The sequence below is a fragment of the Phalacrocorax carbo genome (assembly GCF_963921805.1).
Source record: "Phalacrocorax carbo chromosome W unlocalized genomic scaffold, bPhaCar2.1 SUPER_W_unloc_4, whole genome shotgun sequence".
Classification (NCBI taxonomy): domain Eukaryota; kingdom Metazoa; phylum Chordata; class Aves; order Suliformes; family Phalacrocoracidae; genus Phalacrocorax; species Phalacrocorax carbo.
Genome location: NW_026990255.1, coordinates 947528 through 963271, shown reverse-complemented (window position 1 = coordinate 963271; position 15744 = coordinate 947528). Strand labels below are relative to the sequence as shown.

General features: G+C 41.2%; 1 protein-coding gene across 9 annotated transcripts in view; it reads right to left on the bottom strand.

Moving 5' to 3' along the window:
* Nucleotides 1-6243: 6243 nt before the first annotated feature.
* Nucleotides 6244-15744, bottom strand: part of LOC135310873 (vasculin-like) — a 54862-nt gene continuing 45361 nt past the window's right edge. For all 9 annotated transcript variants that reach the window (XM_064439958.1, XM_064439956.1, XM_064439957.1 and 6 more), the window contains 3 exons: nt 12634-12815; nt 11001-11103; nt 6244-9870 (listed from right to left, as the gene is read on the bottom strand). In XM_064439958.1, coding sequence (XP_064296028.1) covers nt 9712-9870; nt 11001-11103; nt 12634-12815 — 444 coding nt within the window. In that variant the 3' untranslated portion in view covers nt 6244-9711. The remainder of the gene's footprint in view (nt 9871-11000; nt 11104-12633; nt 12816-15744) is intronic.

Sequence of the window (15744 nt, the reverse complement as noted above, 5' to 3'; positions counted from 1 at the left end):
CTGCCAGGCGAGCTGGCCCTGCCCAATCAGAATCCTTACGTACTGTGGAAGGGGATAGAGTCCCTGTAGTGCACATAAAAAATATGCTGGGCAAGACAGTCTGGGTTATTCCTGCTTCCAGCAGAGGCAAACCCACTTGTGGGATTGCGTTTGCTCGAGGACCTGGGTGCACTTGGTGGGTGATGCGGGAGGATGGAGGAGTCCGGTGTGTACCCCAGGGGGATTTAATTTTGGGTGAAAACAGCCAATGAACTGAATAATATGCTGTTAATTGTAATATGATGTTGTATGTCATCGCTACTATGGTTGCATCAGTGGAATGTTATCATGGTGGGAATCTCCCAATTAATGATAATAGCAAATGAACTTTCAATGGAACCGAGCAAAGTGCAGCAGTGAGAGAACAAGAACTACCAGTGCAGCGGTGATGGAACAAGGACTGACATGCAACAATCTGACCCCACGCACACCGCCGCTCCAAAGGACCCTTACAAGAGATGAAATCCAAAGTCATGGACTAAATGAACTCAATGGACATTTCACAGGCATTCTACAGGGATGTTCCATAAACTAGTGGAATGATAAATGAAAATCTGTATATATATATATATATATATTGTTAAAGGATAAGAAGATGGATAAGGATTATTGAAGTTGTACTGAATAGTATGGGACCTGAGCATGATGTCAATGATATGGAATAAGGGGTGGATACTGTCATGGTTTCAGCTGGGATAGAGTTAATTTTCTTCACTCTAGCTGGTATAGTGCTGTGCTTTGAAATTAGCATGGAAAAAAACCTGTTGAGATAACACACAGATGTTTAGGCTGTTGCTGGGCAGCGCTGATACTAGTCAAGGACATGTCTAGCCTCCCATGCTCTGCTGGGTGCACAAGAAGCCGGGAGGGGAGGGGGCACAGCTAAGAGAGTGGATTCAAACTGACCAAAGGGATATTCCATATCATGTAACGTCATGCCCAGTATGCTACCTGGGAGGGGCTGGCCGGGGGAGGGGGGGGGCAATCGCGGCTCGGGGACGGGCAGCGTCGGTCGGCGGGTGGTGAGCGGTTGTATCGTTCGTGTTTCTGCGTTTTTGTTCCCTGTTTTCCCTTTCCTTCCTTTTCCCTTTTATTATATTAACCTTACTGTCATTATTATCATAATCATTTATCATCATCATTCTATTGTAGTTATTAAACTGTGCTTATCTCAACCCACAAGTTCTTTTGCTCGTCCGATTCTCTTCCCCATCCCACAGGGGTGGGGGGGGGAGTGAGCGAGCGGCTGCGTGGTGTTCAGTTGCCAGCTGAGGCTGAACCATGACAACCACCCAGCCAGGAGACACCACCGATGAATTATTCTATAAGGAATTAAGGGATCTCTCTAGATCAGCTGACCTTGTCCTTATGGGTGATTTTTAACTTCCCAGGTGTCAACTGGGAATATCATGTAGTGGAAGCAAACAGGTACAGGAAATTCCTGAAGCACATTGAAGATAATTCTTGGTGCAGGTACTAAGGCAGCTGACTAGGAAAGGTGTCCTACATTTGCTGTTTGTAAACAGAGAGGGATTCCTAAGCGAAGTGGTGATTAGTGGCTGTCCTGATCACAGTGACCATGAATCAGTTGAATTTCAAATCGTTGGTGATAGGAGAAAAACTGCCAGCAAAACTTTGAGCCTGGATATGGGGAGAGCAGACTTCAAGCTGCTGAAGGAGCTAGCTAGTAAGGTTCCCTGGGTATCTGCTTTTGAAGGTATTGGGGTCGATGAATGCTGGTCACTTTTAAAAAGCCATCTCTTAAGAGTGCAGGAGCAGGCAATTCCAAAGTGTCAGAAGTCAAGCAAATGGAGCAGAACTTAGGCAGAAAAGGAAAGTGTACGGACATTGGAAGCAAGGACAGGCAACATGGGAGGACTACAGAGATGCTGTTCGCCAATGTAGGGAGAAAATTCATGCAGCCACAGCTTGATTAGAGTCCAAACTGGTCAGCACTGTGAAGAACAACAAAAAGGGCTTTTTAAAATATGTTAACAGCAAAAGGAGGATCAGAGGTAACATTGGTCCGCATCATGGTTTAGCCCCAGTCAGCAAGTAAGCACCACACAGCCGCTCACTCAATCCCCACCAGTGGGACAGAGGAGAGAATCGGAAGAGTAAAAGGGAGGAAACTCGTGGGTTGAGATAAAGACAGTTTAATAGGTAAAGCAAAAGCCACACATGCAAGCAAAGCAAAACAAGGAGTTCATTCACTCTTTCCCATCGGCAGGCAGGTGTTCAGCTATCTCCAGGAAAGCAGGGCTCCATCACGCATAATGGTTACTTGGGAGGACAAAAACCCTAACTCCAAACATGCCCCCCTTCCGTCCTATTCCCCCAGCTTTATATGCTGAGCATGATGTCATATGGTCTGGAATATCCCTTTGGGCAGTTGGGGGTCAGCTGTCCCAGCCGTGTCCCCTCCCAGCTTCTTGTACACCTGGCAGAGCATGGGAAGCTGGAAAATGCCTTGACTAGTGTTAAGCACTTGTCATGGTTTTAGCTGGGATAGAGTTAATTTTCTTCACTCTAGCTGGTATAGTGCTGTGCTTTGAACTTAGCATGGAAAAAAATGTTGAGATAACACACAGATGTTTTGGCTGTTGCTGGGTAGCGCTTGTACTAGTCAAGGACATTTCTAGCTTCCCATGCTCTGCCGGGTGCACAAGAAGCCGGGAGGGGAGGGGGCACAGCTAAGAGAGCGGATTCAAACTGACCAAAGGGATATTCCATATCATGTAACGTCATGCCCAGTATGTTAACTGGGAGGAGCTGGCCGGTGGAGGGAGGCAGCAATCGCAGCTCGGGGATGGGCAGCGTCGGTTGGCGGGTGGTGAGCGGTTGTATCGTACATGTTTCTGTGGGTTTTTTGCCTTTTTTTTTTCTTTCCCTTCCTTTTCCATTTCATTATATTAACATTATTGTCATTATAATAATAATAATAATGATTATTAGTATTTTATTGTATTTATTAAACTGTGCTTATCTCAACCCACAAGTTCTTTTGCTCTTCTGATTCTCTTCCCCATCCCACAGGGGTGGGGGGAAGTGAGCGAGTGGCTGCGTGGTGTTTAGTTGCCAGCTGAGGCTGAACCACGACAGCACTACTTAGCAACAAGTAAAACATCTCCACATTATCAACACTGTTTTTAGCACAAATCCAAAACATAGCCCCATACTAGCTACTATGAAGAAAATTAACTCTATCCCAGCCAAAACCAGGACAGTCCATTACTTGATGAGGTTGGTCACCTCACAAATAGGGATATAGACAAAGCAGAGATGTTTTAATGCCTTCATCTTTGTCTTTAACACCAATGATGGCAGATCATCCAACCTGTGTTGGAAGATCGTGACTGGGGGAATGATGAATTCCCAGCTGACTGAACTTGTTCAAGACTTGCTGCTTCAGCTGGATGCATATAAGTCTATGGGGCTCAATGGGATTCATCCAAGGGTACTGAAAGATCTGGCTGATGTTATCATGAGACCTCTCTCCAATATCTTTCAACGGTCTTGGGAGTCTGAAGAGGTCCCCATCAACTGGAAGCTGACAAATGCTGTCCAATTTTCATGAAGGGTAAGAAGGAAGACCTGGTAATTACAGGGCTGTCAGTCTCACTTCAGTGCCTGGTAAAATTATGAAGAAAGTTATTCTTGGAGTTATTGAAAAAATACTTGAGAAACAATGCAGTCATTGGTCATAGCCAGCACAGGTTCATGAGAGGAAGGAAAAAAAATAATCCATATCCTTCTGAAGACCAGTTTTGCAATAACAGAAAGTAAGGTCAAGGGACCTGCAAAGGCGATCGAGTTCTTAGGAATAAAATGGCAAGATGGACGTCATCAGATCCCAATGGATGTGATCAACAAAATAGCAGCCATGTCTCCACCAACTAGCAAAAAAGAAACACAAGCTTTCTTGGGCATTGTGGGTTTTTGGAGAATGCATGTTCTAGATTATAGTCTTATTGTAAGCCCTCTCTATCAAGTGACCTGGAAGAAGAATGATTTCAAATGGGGCCCTGAACAATGACAAGCCTTTGAACAGATTAAACAGGAAATAGCTCATGCAGTAGCCCTTGGGCCAGCCCAGGCAGGCTAAGATATAAAAAATGTGCTCTACACTGCAGCCGGGGAGAATGGCCCTACCTGGAGCCTCTGGCAGAAAGCACCAGGAGAGAGCTGGGGTCGACCCCTAGGGTTTTGGAGTCGGTGATATAGAAGGTCCGAAGCCTGCTATACTCCAACTGAAAAAGAGATATTGGCAGTGTATGAAGGGGTTTGAGCTGCTCCTGGCACCCCAACTGCCGGTGCTGGGCTGGATGTTCAAAGGAAACGTCCCCTCTACACATATAGGATAAGGAACTTCATCCATGAAGACCACCAGAGACCACTAAGGAACCCCAAGGAGAGGAAGACATGCACAGAAGGATCTGAACTGGAGCCAAGAGGAGTGACTTAATGCCATTACGCAACCTATGCAGATTAGAATGAATATGTATTAGACAGAATATGTATGAATTTATTGTATAAATATAACGAAGGAGCTGGCCTCAGCGTGCTTGATTTGTGGAAAACCACTGAGCACCCAGGCTTGCGCAACCCTGAAATAAATAAGCAATGTCTCTCCTGAGTGTGTGATTATTGACTCATTGCACACTGGGCAACGAATCTGCTTTTTGGACAACAAAGCCACCATACTAGAATAAGCAGGATCAAAGCTGTGCATCTTTTCCTGCTATTGGCTATACTGAGTAACAGATTGGAGGTAGAGCATGGGAAGCTGGAAAGGTCCCTGACTACTACAGGCACTACAGTGAAGACAATTAACTCTATCCCAGCCAAAACCAGCACACTACATCACCTCCCTTGACCCAATTGTGAGCATACAGGTTAGGAGCTGTCTTTTGGTACCTGATGCAGAGAGGCCTGTTTCAGAATCTGTAGACTTATAATATAATTCAGGACAGCACACAGCCAGCCTGGTAGCCTACCAAAATGCAACAGCTCAGGCCACCAGGTGGCTTTAAGTTCATCTTTCAAGCATTTGGAATTTGTTGCATCAGTTCTCAAGTCTGACTGCTTCCTGTTAGAGTGAAAGGAGTTTGTACTCCTTTGCTTCCCAAGATGAAACCTCTGTAGTGCCTTGCTTAGTGCCACCTGAACCAGGTACCTCCCCACACCTCCTAAGGGGAGCTCAAGTTCTCTCATATTGATGCAAGCTCCATCAGCCTGACGTGGAGATGCTTCTCTGGAAATCAACAATCATACCAGTTGCTGAAAAAATTCTCTTCCACTTCAAGGCTGTATCTTTGACCTGGATAGGATAGGAAAGTAAATGAGCATTTGCCCTGCAAGTATGGAACATCGTTCCTCTATAGGAATCATGCTATTGCCAGGGGAATAAATAGCTACATACTAAGAGGACATCCAAGGAAGATGTATACAGAATGAAGCCTAAATATCAAGCATACTCTCAGGTATCTTTGTAGGGATTTAAGAAACACATGCCACTATAGATCCTGTAAGATCTCGCATCTCCATCAGATGATCAGATTTACACAAGAGAATGCAATGGAAGCAGGCTTTGGTAGGCACTGAACTTAGTAACAGAACAGTACACTCTATTGACCAACTGCTCAAAGGTATGAATTTTTCCTTAGTCTGTCTGAAGGTCTTTCCTAGATGGCAACACACAGAGATAGACACTGGAAGTTGCTTTCAAATCTCTGAGGAAGCGCAAACCTGAGACAGAAGAAAGTTTTCAATACACACCTATGCTTCACACAGCCAGACTGCCTCACAAATCATTGCCAGTGCCAGTCTAGCAAACGCGTTGCCAGCTACCTCTAGGGAAGGCTGAAGAGCGAGATCCAGGGAATGAAACAAACCTCATTCAATTTGCAGTAAAGCTCACTAATGACTATGAATAACAGCACGAGGAAAGCTAGTCAGCACATTTATCATTCTAATGAGCCAATAATTCTTGATGCACAACAGCAATAATCCTTAATCAGACCAAAAATTTCATGCAGTGGAGTAAACTGTCTCAACCACTGCCTATCAGCAAACAGACAACAGGGAAAAACAAAGATATCCTTGACTAAACTCTCCTTCCGGTTTCTAGCAGCCAGCAGTTTAAATGCATTTACTGAAGAACAGGCATTCTTTAAAGAAGAAACACTAAAGTTGAGGTCCCCATCATAAATAAAACAGATTTTATTTTTCCCCCTCCAGAGGCAATTGCATAGAACAAACCATAATTTCCTTCATACTTGATAACATTTCTTAAAGACTGGGATTACAAGCAGCAAAAGTCTTCAGAATCTTGATTAGGTCCAATATGCATCAATGGACAACTTTACTGTAACTAACACTTTTCAGGAAAGATATCTAGCTTCTCTTACCAGTTGAGAGAGAAAAAGGCCCTGTACAAGTCAGTGAGGAAGGCCTCTAGTCATTTTAGATGAGGCAAAGGAGCCCCAGATCCTTACCAGAAACAAAGGTATCCTCCATACCATCAGCATACACAGAGGGCACATCCCTCATCACCAGTAGATCAGAAAATCAGTGAGTGATTAATCAGTCATCTTCCCTTTTAAAAAAGGATGGGAAGGGGAACTAAGATGATGCAGTTCTGTGCCAATAGAGACAGGATTAAGAAGAGAAATGGCAGAAATTACTGCAAATCATACAGCAGTGCCATGTCTGCATGCAGCAATCAGTGACTACTGTAACTGAAGTCAAGCTCTCTGGGGCCCAGCACGGACAAACTATCTCCAGCAGACATTCTTTAATATCCAAAGCTTGCTAGAACCTATTAAAGGAATGGGCAAGCTTAGTCCAACAACTTAAAAGCCTTTAAGGTAGACTTCCTTGCTGGTGTTTAATATGCTCAAAGCAGAAAAACAAGAGAGGATGTATCCTGGGAATGGATCATGGTTCAGGTACGACAGAAGAGAAAGGCTGATAAACCACCAATTCCATAAATTTTACTTCCATAAATTTTATGGAAGTAAAATATGAAAAACAAACCTTGTTTCAAGTGATACTTCCCAGGAAAATAAAAAACTCAACCAAAAACAGAGTTCCTCCATGAGTGACTAAAGAGTTTCTTATTAAGGTGGCAGAAAAGAGGACCAATGCATTACTCAGCTTTGCCATTAAGTAAATATAACATAAGGCAATCAATTCCTCAGTGAAATCATCACAGCTTCCCCACTTCCACCTCTTACTGTGGTGAGGGGCAAACTGAAGTAACAGAGCAGGCAGATAACTATTTAAGCTAAGGGCTATGTGGACCTTTGACGCCAGTTTCTGAACTAGCATGAAAGGGTCAGAATGGACCACTGTATAGGACTAGAACTGAATCTACAAGTATCAGTTGGTTAAGGTTATGCATCTGCACATCATCAAATCACCGTATCAAACACAACAGACTTCAGAAACCCAAACACAGTGTAGTATGAGTACAGAGTAATTATGCTGGGTGTATAGAGCCAGAATGGACAATACAGCAGATACAAGAGAAGTAGCCACAAGAAGTCACACTCATAGAAAACAAGTTACAAAGGCTGTAAAGGCATTGTGTTCTACAAAGCAAAACCACTACTCAAGTCCTGTTACTTCCTTAGCTCGCTACTCATTGTGACCTGTGCTTGTTACCAGTTTCAGGATGTAAACTAGAGAAACAGAAGTACCAAGTACAACTATTATTTCTACTTTCTCTAAAGAAAATTTTCTCTATTACAACCTGTAAATTTCCCAAGTCTATACACTTAGTATAACACAATTCTTCTGTAATTATAGTATCTTCCTAAAGGGTTAGAGAGGTGACACTTGTCATTAAACTGAAGACAGAGTAAAAAAAAAAGTCTATGTCCCGCTTTGAGAAATACCAAGGCAAAAAAAGTTTTCATTTAGTAGTAAAAATAGTGTATTCACATACCACTAAGTAACTACGATAGGCAGAAGATCCTGTTGACAGGATATGACAACCAAAAAGAGAATGAACTACACCAGAGTGTCAAAGTTAGTAAAAAAAAAAACTGCAGGAGAGGAGAAAGAAAAAGGTAAGGCATACGAGTAGGAAATACTTCATTACCAATACAGAAGTTTTCTCTTTAAGAAATAAACATTTTTATCCTCTTAAATTTAGACAAGAAAATGGCATATTTCAAAAGAAAAAAAAAAGACCTCTTGAATAGAAACCTGTTTAAACTAAAAAAATGACCACAAGAAAAAACCCACACACCCAAAAAAACCCCACAAAACAAAACACACAAACACCTACCCACACACACACAGAAAAAAAACAGAAAAAAGCCCCACACACCACCTGTGGCCCAAAATTGTTAGATGCCACCTTACAAAAAAAGTCTTTTCCTAAAGAAGTTAAACATGGACAAAATCTCAGCTTTATAAATACTTTTGCTTTAGAGTTTTAAATTGCAAATTACTTACTATAAGAAGTAGCGCAATTCAAAAATATTTTGAAGGAGGAATGTCTATATATAAGCTATGTTATAAATGTATGTGACACCACCAAGAGCAGTTGTGCTTATGAATTAATGCTACATAGTTTGTACAACCCTGAGGAAAACATTTAAAGAACTAAAATGAACCAAATAAAACTATAAATAATATAATATTGTTTTTTAAATGTGTGATTATAAAGAAAAAGTTTGACACAAAGTAAGCAAAACAGGTACTTATTGCATAGATATACTTCTGCTGCTATAAAAGCAAGAACTCGTGATAAAAATTTTAATTCATTCTGAAATGCAGTCACTGCTGCTAGAGTACACTTAATATAAATGCAAACAAAACTTACTATATTTCAAAACAATACCTTTGATGCTATGCACTGAGACAATACTCTGTAAATCAGTTTATTTTCCATGTAGTGGACAAATCTAGTCAGCGTAATTATTTTTTTCTGCATGTAAATAGTAAAAGCAAAGTGCTTATTTTCCCACAAGAAATGTGTTCACTGTGAGAATACCGGGTCTTGCAATACTCCACATAAAGCTTTCAATTTAAAGGTTAGTTCTAGAAATTTGGAAATGAAACATCAGGGTTTTTTGCCATTAATAACAATGACTACACTACAAATGGCTAAAGAACAGTTATGTGTGGAAGAAGCAGAACAGTACAACAGCTCAATTAAGGAAAAGAGTTTTAGTGCACTTTGCCCATTTTAGCCAACATGCTACATTGCCCTTTTTGCGTACAAAGTGGACTCGAGGATTTCCATTATAAGAAAGAAATTACTTGGCAAGCAAAATGCTGTGTCAAGTTGCCCCTTTTTTTTTTCCAAATAGACTTGGACCTATTAAGACAGAAGCTTTACAAGACATTACACAATTATTTTTGTTTTTATTATTAAATGAGAAAGTCTAATTTGTTACACTGTCGCATTGCTAGTCAGAAATGCTGCAGTGATGAAGAAAGTCAATGTTGGGTCAACCCATGTCCTCATTCTACAACATTTGTTTGCAAAGAAATGATAGTAATGTTCAACACAACATTCCTTGCTTCAGAGAGAAGTCCCATCATTCTTCCTCTAATGGGGTATGTTACTACATAAATTAGAATATTTTTTTTGGACAATACATCCCCAAAATTTTATGACATCAAAACAAGCTTCTACAGATGTTACAGAAATTTTCACACATCATCATCATCTGATGTATCACTGCTGCTTGTCTCAGAAGTCTCATTCTCCAGAGCAGGTTTGAAAGTGCTGTTTTTCCAGGGGCTAAACTTAAAATCACAGATGAGGCCATTTTTCAAAATGCCATTTTTCCGAAGGCCATTTTTTTGTAACTGAAATGAGAAAGCAAGATGTATTCAGAGAAAGAAAAAGCTAAACACAACAATCTGTTGCATTTCAGCATTCTCTACATCATCTATGGGCTACATTAGATCCACTGCATGACCTATTTTATATATACACACAAAGGAAAATTCACTCAAGAGCCTTCACTTCTGGGCCAGCCACCTGCATCCAAGAGCCTCCAATTGTGCTAAACTAAGCTTCTGCAGTAAAGAAGAGCTTATCCTGTTCTCACCTACATCCTCAGACATCTTGCCCCAGTGATCCCTCCCACATGGTCTCTCCTGTGATGCAGTCCCTTTTTCCACAGTCTGCTGCAAATACCTGTGCTAAGGGCAGGGTCTGCAGTGAGGAAGGGGCCCAGGAAAAGAAGCAGCAGGGAGGAATGGGTATCCCAGTCTGTCTACCTGATGCAGTTGGAAAGTCAAAGACAGTGGAGAGAAGGAAACAACTTATTCTACAAGAAAGGAATTACTGCATTTCCACACATAGTGCAGAAGCTGGGCAATAAGCCAAGCATTTAAGAGTTTAATAATCCAAATGCTCTAATTAGCACCTGCATATAGCTACTTATGGAAATATCAAATGTTCAGATTTAACACTATGCAAGATTCTCCCTTCCAGCCCCTCCCTCACTGACTCCTATCAGGTATATAAAACACTCCTAATTTAAAAAAAAAGTTCAAGTCTAGATTGCCTTTTCAGACTTTGTTACTAATGAATTAAGTGTCCCTCAATTTCCAACAGAGAAAATTCAGATTTTGGAAAGCCAAGGAAGCTGCATAAAAACCTTGAAAGAAAATTCCCTTTCCTCAGGCTAAGCTGAGGAGCTGGAAAGCCTGTGCAATTCTACTACTAGCAATGCTGAAACTACTCAGAACCACTCCCCTACCCTTCCCTTGATATTTTGAGAATAGGCCTTACCTACAATAAGAGTTGGTCCCCTATCTTTTTAAAGCAACTTTCCTTCCGAAAGCACAAGGAGACAAGAGAGGGGAAAGAAAAAGGGTACTGAAATGGCAGCATCCCTAACCATCAAAATTATTCGAGATCCCCCTCAAAGATAGGCATTTAGGGTAGCCACCTACAAGTTCATAATGGAACGTTAACTTAGCATTACCTGTTCACTAATGACTTGGAATTCCCTCATCTCATCCTCTGTTAGTGGAGCACATGTTTCATCATTTTCACTGTCTTCCTGCCAGCCCATCTCCTTTAACAACCTTTAAAATAAAAAGGACAACATTAAAGAATATGCTACACACACTCAGACATTTCAAGCTCTGCCTATGTAGATGTGTAAAGATCTGTAATAAATGGATTAATCAGTCCATATTTTTTAAAAACAAATTCCTACATAAAAGTATGTTAAAAGCCTTACAAAATATAAAGCACAGAAGTTGAGAAGTTTTCAGGTCCTTCACAGATGACCCTGTTTTACCACTACATGTTTGATTTCAAAGGTTGCAAAAATTAAACAGTAATACTTTATCTATAGAACAAACTCTTAATTTCAAGCACATATCCACACCATCACTTGCACATACGAAGTATTACATTTCCTGCCATCAGGTTTCCCACACAAAATAGACCTTGCTCTCTGCCAATCCAGTGAACATAAGGACACAAAAGCTAAATTTCATATTATCTCACTTCAGGATCTTTATTACCAGCCTAAAAAAAGCTGACAGTTTTTAATATTCTACATGCATGCAGAGGTCTCAACCAAAGGGCTGGTACAGTACAAAGACACAGCATATCTGGGATGCCACAAGAAAAGGTGCTTGCCCAGAAATCCTATGTAAGCCATTCAAAGTCATTTGAATTGACAAATGAGAGTTAGATTTGACTCCTATCTTCTAGTAAAAAATATTCATCAGCAGCCTCTAGCGGCCAAAGATTTCTGTCTCCATAGATAACGGTGGGAAAAAAAGAAACAGAGCAGGGTGCATTTTACTTTTTATACTCGTGAGGGATAAGAGGTCATGAAAGTTTCCTCTGCAGGTACTACAAAAGGAAAAGTTCTCTAGTCCAATGTATATGTAGAATCTATCACTAAAAAAAAAAAAAAAAAACCCCACAAAAACCCCAAAACAAACAAAAAACCCAACCCTATCTAACTATCACTACATTTCTGTAGTTGCCAGAAACAATAATTTAACAGAGCTCATGACAAGCTCACCTCCAGACTGAGTTGTGATTTCCCAGCAGTATCATTCTCGATCTCTACCAGTTGCTACTGCAGTTACTATTATGAGATACTAGAATTGTTTCAATCCTTTTTTGAAGTTACTTTCTCCCTTTCCAGTGCACTGTCTTGTGATATCACTGACAGCATCAACTAATCAGCTACATAAATAATTTCTTTAACAATGAGGAAAAAATCACTGGAGCTTTACATAAGATGCAGCATTTAAAGTATTAATAATACAAACAGAAATTACATGCACTGTTTTTCCTAGACATGCAGACCAAAATCAGAGGGATGAAGTCACTATGTAGTTTGCTTTATTTCTTTATAAATACATCAAATCTTTAGTAAAGCAAGTTTAAGATATCAGTACACAAGTCTGGTAGAAACAAAGTATATTCCATGTTAAATTAGCACATGTCTAAAAGTTAGACTTTGACAGTACTCATTAAATATTTTATGTGTTCTCAGTTTTCAGATTCTGACTTCTGAACTAGTAAGAACTTAAGACATGCTCACTTACCACGAAGGGACACTCTTTATATTATAATAAGGTACATACCTATGCTCTGCCTCAAGTGAGCTTGAAAGAACATCTGCCTGAGGGAAAGTTGAAGATCGAATGATCTGTTGAGATGTAATTGGAGCATTGCCATTCTCTTGCGGAATTTCATTTTCAAAGTTTCGGTTCATATCTCTCTTATGAGGACTGTTGCTGTTATGCACATTAAAGGACTCATCATCCTGTTAAATATAATTATATATTACAAAGTTTAAAAGTAAATTCCATTCACAAGTAAACGTCAGTGATTCTGTTTAATTTAAACTGTTTAAATGAAGACGTTCTATACTACTTCAGGGGTAATTCTGTTCACACTTCTAGAGTTTGCAATACCCGGATACTACAGAAATCTTAAGTTTTGCCACTGATCAAGTAATATAGAAAGCAACTCCAATGCTCAACTCAAACTTTTTTCTACAAAGTTTCAAACATATCTTAAAATTCAAACTTCTTATTTCTATAAGTATGAAAGGCAGCTTAAATAAGTTATCTGTTGAACTTACAAACAAGGTTCCTAATTAAATATCAGAGCCATGCGTGTCAGGAGAATTTTGAAAGCAAGAGAGTTCTCAAGTTTGCTTAGTTTAAGGGACAGGTCAGGGCCAACTTACCTCAAATAGCAAATTTATCTGCCACAAGTTCAGAAAGATTGGATACTGCTCTTTAAATTCAGACAACAGCTTCCCCTACACACATGCACACATCACAGAGCTTCTCAGGCTGTTGTTACAGCAACTATAACTTACTAGCCATGAAATAAGAACTATGAAGAAATTTTATTTAGAAAGCAGACTGTTCAGGTTCACTCAATTATTAAAAGCTCTTTAATCCTATAAACCAGAGATGCTTCTTTTAATTCTACTCATTCAAGCAACTTGCAATTCTTATTTAGTAATGAGTCAAAGAACCTCAGAAGTCTTAACAACTGTAAAAACAGAGAGGAGAGTATGAACATTATTTAGCTAATATCCTTTTGACAACAAAATCCCTAAACTTGACATATAACAGCATTGTCCATAGCAGGAGGCAATCGCTCAATCAGCCAGTTCTGCACTTGTACAAAATCATACTTCAGAGTCCCCTTCCACTCAGTGTTGTCTGCCTCCAGAAATTTTAGAATGCTCAGCAAGAATTTCTTAAGAACAAAACCCCCAGTAAACATATATTCACCTGTTAAATCATATGCCTGAAGAATGCATCTCGTTATCAAAGAAAATTCATAAAGATATTAAACAATTTTAATACATTAGTGCAAAATAGCTTCTTCCAAGCGTGATTCAGCTGCTGATCACAATTTGCCTCATTATTTCAGAGGTGAAATCTATTACTGCAGGCCTTAAAATGCCATCAACAGGATCACGTTATAAAAGTCTGTTGTGCAGTTATCCCCCTATCCGCTCAAGTTGCACACCATGTCTTCTACTGATGATCATTAAAATGAACGTTGGAAGTAAGACAACTATTAGTTACATGAGTTAGCAGGCCTTGTTGAGAGGGCTTTAAACTAAATATGAAGGGGGAAGGGGATAAAACCAGGCTTGCTAGGAATGAGCCTAGGGGTGGCATGCCTGTGTTGGAAAAGAGATCAACAGATCAATTGAAGTGCGTTTATATCAATGCACGCAGCATGGGGAATAAACAGGAGGAGCTGGAAGCCATCGCATGCCAGGGAAACTATGATGTGGTCGCCATCACGGAAACATGGTGGGATGACTCGCACAACTGGAGCACTGCAATGGATGGCTACAAGCTCTTTAGAAGCGACAGGCAAGGAAGGAGAGGTGGAGGGGTAGCCTTGTATGTTAGAGACTCTTTTGACTGTCTAGAACTCAATGACAGTAATGATAAGGTTGAGTGCTTATGGGTAAGGATCAGGGGGAAGGCCAATAAGGCAGACATCCTGGTGGGAGTCTGTTATAGACCACCCAACCAGGATGAGGAGAGAGATGAAGTACTCTACAAACAGTTGGCTGAAGTCTCACAATCTCTAGCCCTAGTTCTCATGGGAGACTTCAACTTACCAGATATCTGCTGGAAATACAACACAGCAGAGAGAAAACAGTCTCGGAGGTCCCTGGAGTGTGTGGGAGATAACTTCCTGACACAACTGGTAAGCGAGCCAACCAGGGGAGGTGCCCTGCTGGACCTGCTGTTTACGAACAGAGAAGGCCTGGTGGGTGAGGTGGTGGTCAGAGGCTGTCTTGGGCTCAGCGACCATGACATGATAGAGTTTTCGATTCTTGGAGAAGGAAGAGGATCAGCAAAACCACTACCCTGAACTTCAGAAGGGCAGACTTTGGATTGTTAAGGAGTCTGGTTAACAGAGTCCCTTGGGAGGCAGTCCTGAAGGGCAAAGGAGTCCAGGAAGACTGGATGCTATTAAAGAAGGAAGTCTCAAAGGCGCAGGAGCAGGCCGTCCCCGTGTGCCATAAGTCGAGCAGGCAGGGGAGAAGACCGGCTTGGCTGAATAGGGAGCTTTGGCTGGAACTGAAGAAAAAAAGGAGAGCTTACTGCCTTTGGAAGAAGGGGCAGGTGACTCAGGAGGACTACAAGGATGTTGTGAGGTTATGCAGGGAAAAGATTAGGAAGGCGAAGGCCCAGCTGGAACTTAAACTAGCCGCCACCGTTAAAGATAACAAAAAATGTTTTTATAAATACATCAGTGACAAAAGCAGGGCCAGGGAAGATCTCCGTCCTTTGTTGAATGCGGAAGGTAACCTTGCCAGGAAAGATGAGGAGAAGGCTGAGGTACTTAATGCTTTCTTTGCCTCAGTCTTTAAAATCAGACTGGTCATCCTCAGGGTTGTCAGGCCCCTGTGCTGGGAAATGGAGATAGTATGCAGAATGAAGTCCCAGTTGTTGAAGAGGTGGCAGTCACCGACCTGCTCCTTCACCTGGATGTTCACAAGTCCATGGGGCTGGATGGGATCCACCCGAGGATACTGAGGGAGCTGGCAGAGGAGCTCGCCAAGCCACTGTCCATCATTTATCAGCAGTCCTGGTCAACCGGGGATGTCCCAGATGACTGGAAACTAGCAAATGTGACGCCCTTCTACAAGAAGGGTCGGAAGGAGGATGCGGGGAACTACATGCCTGTCAGCCTGACTTCGG